The sequence below is a fragment of the Mustela nigripes genome, chromosome 7 (assembly GCF_022355385.1).
Source record: "Mustela nigripes isolate SB6536 chromosome 7, MUSNIG.SB6536, whole genome shotgun sequence".
Classification (NCBI taxonomy): domain Eukaryota; kingdom Metazoa; phylum Chordata; class Mammalia; order Carnivora; family Mustelidae; genus Mustela; species Mustela nigripes.
This window is the reverse complement of record NC_081563.1, coordinates 66,275,955-66,281,199: the sequence shown is the minus strand read 5'-3', so window position 1 is coordinate 66,281,199 and position 5,245 is coordinate 66,275,955. Positions and strand designations below refer to the sequence as shown.

Below are 5,245 nucleotides of genomic sequence, written 5' to 3'. Positions count from 1 at the left end.
GCTTTCTGCTCAGCAGGGAACCTGCTTCCTCCTCTCTCTCTCTCTCTGCCTGCCTCTCTGCCTACTTGTGATCTCTCTCTGTCAAATAAATAAATAAAAAATCTTTAAAAAAAAAAAAAAAAGAAAAAGAAAAACCTGATTATTTCCATCTTGGTTTCCAAGATTCCTTGCACATGTTGTGAGCTTAGTTTAGCATGTTGCTTGTTGGTTCTTTGATCAACAAGAAAATTTACTTCTCTACCTTATTTTTGTATATTTCAGAAAATCGAAAGAGGAATATGACCAGGAAGAAGAAAGGAAGAGAAAAAAGCAGGTGCCCACAGCACATATTTAGTATAACAACAGAAGTATTTCATTGCCGTTATCCTTTGTTTTTTAAGCAAACTTGCCCAACATAGGGCCCAAACTCATGACCCCCAGACCAAGAGTCACACACTGTACTGACCAAGCAGCCAGATGCCCCTCATCACTCTCATCTCTTTGGTTTACACGTAGGTTTTGCTGCTTATGTGGAACTACACAGTTCCTCAGAGTATCATATTCTTTTAGCAGTTCTAGGCATTTGTGTGCGACTTTATAACCATATTCACTTTATAACCCACACAGCAACCTACCTTTTAAGTACCCAATAAACACTGAGATTAGCTACCAAAAACTGTAATATCATTCATGTTATTCATATTATTCCTTATAAAAATTCCCCTTAATTTTATGAATATGAGACAGTTGAGAATAATATTTTCCTTTCTCCCTCTCCTTGATTCCTTTACTGTTTTGAAACAGCTACTGTAGTTATCCTTGAGGGCCCCCTGCAGACTTTAACGTGATCAGCCTCAAGTAGAAGGAGTCAGTTATGATAATCCCTGGCATATTGTTCTGCCATTTAGAACTATTTCCATAAAGTGCCTAATCTTTCCTAAGGACAAATTAAACATGTATCCGGCTGAGGTGAAGGAAGCTAGTAATTATTCCTTCCTCTCTTCCTGTGTACAGTTTCCCAAATTTCTCTGAAGGGAAAGGGAAACAATATGAACTGTCTCTTGGTCACTCGAAAGTCATTTTCCTTTTCTCCCTTCAGTCACTGTGGTACATCCTTGTATCATGCACTGTCTTTGAAAAGCCTCATTGTACTGCAAGGTGCCCCATGAAGAGCAGAAGGAATAGAGATGATTTAGCATTAAGAGGTGATTTATGTGTCTTTAAGTAAATCTCCTTTTAGTAAATCGAGGTGCAATGGATAGGTGCTATATTTTTTAACGTAAGAGAATAGAACAGGGATGACTAGGTGGCTCAGTTGGTTAAGCATCTGCCTTTGGCTCAAGTCATGATCCCAGGATCCTGGGATCAAGACCCACGTTGGGCTCCTTGCTTGGTGGGGAGCCTGCTTCACCCTCTGCCTGCTGCTCCCCTGCTTGTGCTCTCTCTGTCACAAATAAGTAAATAAAATTAAAAAAAAAATTTTATTTATTTGTGTGTGAGAGAGAGAGAATGAGAGGAGAGAGGTCAGTGGGAGAAGCAGACTTCCTGCCGAGTGGGGAGCCTAGTGCCGGACTTGATCCTGGGACTCCAGGATCATGACCTGAGCTGAAGGCAGTCACTCAACTAACTGAGCCACCCAGGTGCCCCCATATAAAATCGTTTTAGAGTATAGAAGAGATATTAACTCAAAACTGCTGTCAGAAGACATTACTGTTAACTCTCTGGTTTATAAGCAAACTATATTTGACTTCTTAAATAATACTATGTTTTAGGTGTTATATGTATGGTTTTTTAAAAGACTTTTAAAAAAGACATTATTATAGAAATTTTTGAACACACAAGAGTAGAGCTGATAGTATGGTAAAGAATCGTCCTGTGTCTTTTACCCAGCATATAGGGTAGGGGTATATGACATGAGTTATCTAATAAGCTGCATGTGATTAGATTTTCCTCTGTTTTTAAGAAAAACAAATTATCAGTTTACTTAGTTTTTCCCAAGATTTAAATGATTTATTTGGTTTAAATATACTATCCCATTTTAGAAATGGAAATAAACCCATTTGTGGCTTCTTCAGGCGTAGCATGGTGTAGTGGTATATAGATTATTTTAAGTGGAAAAGGACCTTATAATTCAGTGGATTTCTTTCTCTATTTGAGTATTTTTCCTCAAGGTCACATGAGTAGTAAGGGTGAAGCCTGGGTTTGAACCTAACTTCTTGTTAAGTCCAGGGTCCTCTAAATATACTACTTACTTATTCTTAGCAGTGCATGATTTGAAATGAGAATGTTTATCTACCTCAAAAAATTAAAGATAACAAAATGCTGGAAAGTTCTTAAAAACTTTGGAAAATCTCCTGTTCATTGTCTACTTAGTGGACAATATATTTTTTAAAAGTAACATCTTTGGATCCCTTAAATAGTGAATTAGTCAAAATTAATCTAAAAAACTTTTTAAAATTTTATCATGTATTATGGATTCCTGAAGATCTCAGAGGCTAAAACAGAAGAGCCTCCCGTGCATGCTAATGAAACTGCAAAAATGAAGAATTCCCAAGGGGATGGTGAACATGTTACACACCCACCCTCAGGTAAGGTTGAACTTTCTTTAACAAGATGGATATATAAACATATAAAGAGTGCATTACTTTTTCATACCTACCTGAATAACTCATACATACCTTTCTCATACATACCTGAATTAACCTTCAAAACCCCTGGGAGGGAGTGTTGGATGGCCATTGGTATTTAAAATTCTTTTTTAATTTAGCTATGGCGGGTGGAGGTAGGAAATACTCAGCTGACAGAGAGGGTGTAGTCCCCAGATTTCTAAGTGAAGCCTGGAACCCAGACCAAGGAGTGAAATCCCTTGAGGGAGTCACCAGCCTTTGTGCCATGGCCAAAGCCTCCAAGATATGTTCACGTCGTGTTTGTGTTCTCTTCCATGACCACAGTTATATAGTGTTTGTGAGTTAGAAGCAGAACTTGAAAGGTAAATCATTTTCCTAATGAATTAAAGCATAACTAGGAAACAAGAAGTAGCCAGTTTATCCAGATGTTTCATCAGGAAATACTGAAACTAAAATTGATGAGAATCCTTGTGGAAAATGTTAGTGGATGAATTTGTACAATATATGGCAAATCCATTTTCAATTCTTTCTGATTTTCTTTATAAGAAAACAAGTAACTCTGAAACAGAACTTGAGTCATGATTTGAGTTCATGTTGTCACGCATTTCTCTGGTTTTAAATAAATGTCCTTTTCTCATTTAAAAAAAGCCACACCCATTAGATATGATCCTTATTTTTATGTTTATTATTTTTCTTTTAGAAGAAATTCCAGGAAGCTGAGTGACATGTCCAAAACCACCGAGCTTTTATTTATTTATTTATTATTTTATTTATTTATTTGACAGAGAGATCACAGGTAGGCAGAAAGGCAGGCAGAGAGAAAGGGGGAAGCAGGCTCCCCGCTGAGCAGAGAGCCCAATGTGGGGCTTGATCCGAGGACCCTGAGATCATGACCTGAGCCAAAGGCAGAGGCTTAACCCACTGAGCCACCCAGGCGCCCCACCACTGAGATTTTAAGTGGTAAAAATGTAACTTACTTTGGTCTTCTGCCTTCTAATCTTGTGTTCTTTTATGTTTTAGTTTTGAAGAGATTTTATAATTGAGATAAGATGAGCTTGATGTTTTCCCATTGATTTTAAGGAACTGTACTGACTTGATAAAACAATGGGGCGTATGAAACAGAAGCAGGTTTATGAAATTACCTTCCTGCTTTCTTCCTAGCAAATGTAACCATTTTTCTTTTTTCATGATCAGATTTTAGGTAGAATAACTTCATTTGAATTCTATTTATGAAAGCATCTCCTTTTTTTGTCTGAGCTTTAATTTGCTGGCTCAAACTTAACTTTCTGTTTTGTACAGACCTAAATACACACTTTTCAGTCTTGTGTCTGACGTAATCTGAATACATTTGCTTTGTCTAGTTCCTTATCTATTAAGTCAACCACATAAAACTCAGGTATGCAAATAGAACATATAGAACATATAGCAGAACATATAGCAGATAATTTCTAGAGTAATGACTTCAGTTTTCAAAACTATTCTATATTTAAAAAAAGAGTATATCTGATATTCCAGGAAATCATTTCATGCACAGTGGTAGAAGTCCATTTTGAAGACCTAATTTGGGAAGAATCAAAAAGGAGTCTGATTTCTTTTTTAATTCCTTTTTTTTCATGTGTTTCCTTGGTTCCTGCTAGAAATGGATATCATCTGTTCTCAGACTGGTGCAAAGAGTTGCCAGAGATAAGATGATCTTTCTTTAAGCTTTCTGGTTGTCTGATTGTCTCTTCCTAGAAATCAGCGAAGCTTAAGTATTTTGGTTTCAAGTAGTTTCCTCTCTAGATGTGAGTGAGAATATACAGGTTGTTCATAGCTAATAAATTCCAGGTAAGAACTATCCAGAACAGGTTCATGAATTGAACATAAATGCTTATGTGCCTGGGATTCCCCCTCCTCAGAAATAAATGGAATTGTCCCTTTTTCTGCTGTGTGCTTCTGTATCTGGGGGCTAAGCCTACCTCTATGTAAAGTCACCATCAGTAAGAATGGCATATTTTTTTTATTTTTTATTTTTTTTTTAAAGATTTTATTTATTTATTTGACAGAGAGATCACAAGTAGGCAGAGAGAGAGAGAGAGAGAGAGAGAGAGAGAGAGAGGAGGAAGCAGGCTCCCTGCTGAGCAGAGCCCGATGCGGGACTCGATCCCAGGACCCTGAGATCATGACCTGAGCCGAAGGCAGCGGCTTAACCCACTGAGCCACCCAGGCGCCCCGAGGTAAACATTTTTAAGTTGGCTTTTTTGTCTCCATCCCTTATTTGTGTCTCCATCCCTTAAAAGATGGAGAGGCAGGCAGAGAGAGAGAGGGAAGCAGGCTCTCTGCTGAGCAGAGAGCCCGATGCGGGACTCGATCCCAGGACTCTGAGATCATGACCTGAGCCGAAGGCAGCGGCTTAACCCACTGAGCCACCCAGGCGCCCCTGCTATGGTGTTTTGATCTTGTCTCCTGCTTGTAGCCCTCAGGGGTTAGACTGAGTCTCGTGTAGTTTCATAAACAGAAATTAGGGGGCCCCATTCTTCAGCTTTCTCCTTTCCTGTGTCCTCCACTCTCCTGATTGGTTCCTCTGGATCCCAGGACCCTGAGATCATGACCTGAGCCGAAGGCAGCGGCTTAACCCACTGAGCCACCCAGGCGCCCCA

General features: G+C 38.9%; 1 protein-coding gene across 1 annotated transcript in view; it reads left to right on the top strand.

Annotated features, from left to right (window-relative positions):
- Window positions 1–5,245, top strand: part of CFAP36 (cilia and flagella associated protein 36) — a 32,520-nt gene that overhangs the window by 24,684 nt on the left and 2,591 nt on the right. Inside the window, exons 6-7 of the mRNA XM_059406050.1 lie at window positions 262–313; window positions 2,465–2,567. Coding sequence (XP_059262033.1) covers window positions 262–313; window positions 2,465–2,567 — 155 coding nt within the window. The remainder of the gene's footprint in view (window positions 1–261; window positions 314–2,464; window positions 2,568–5,245) is intronic.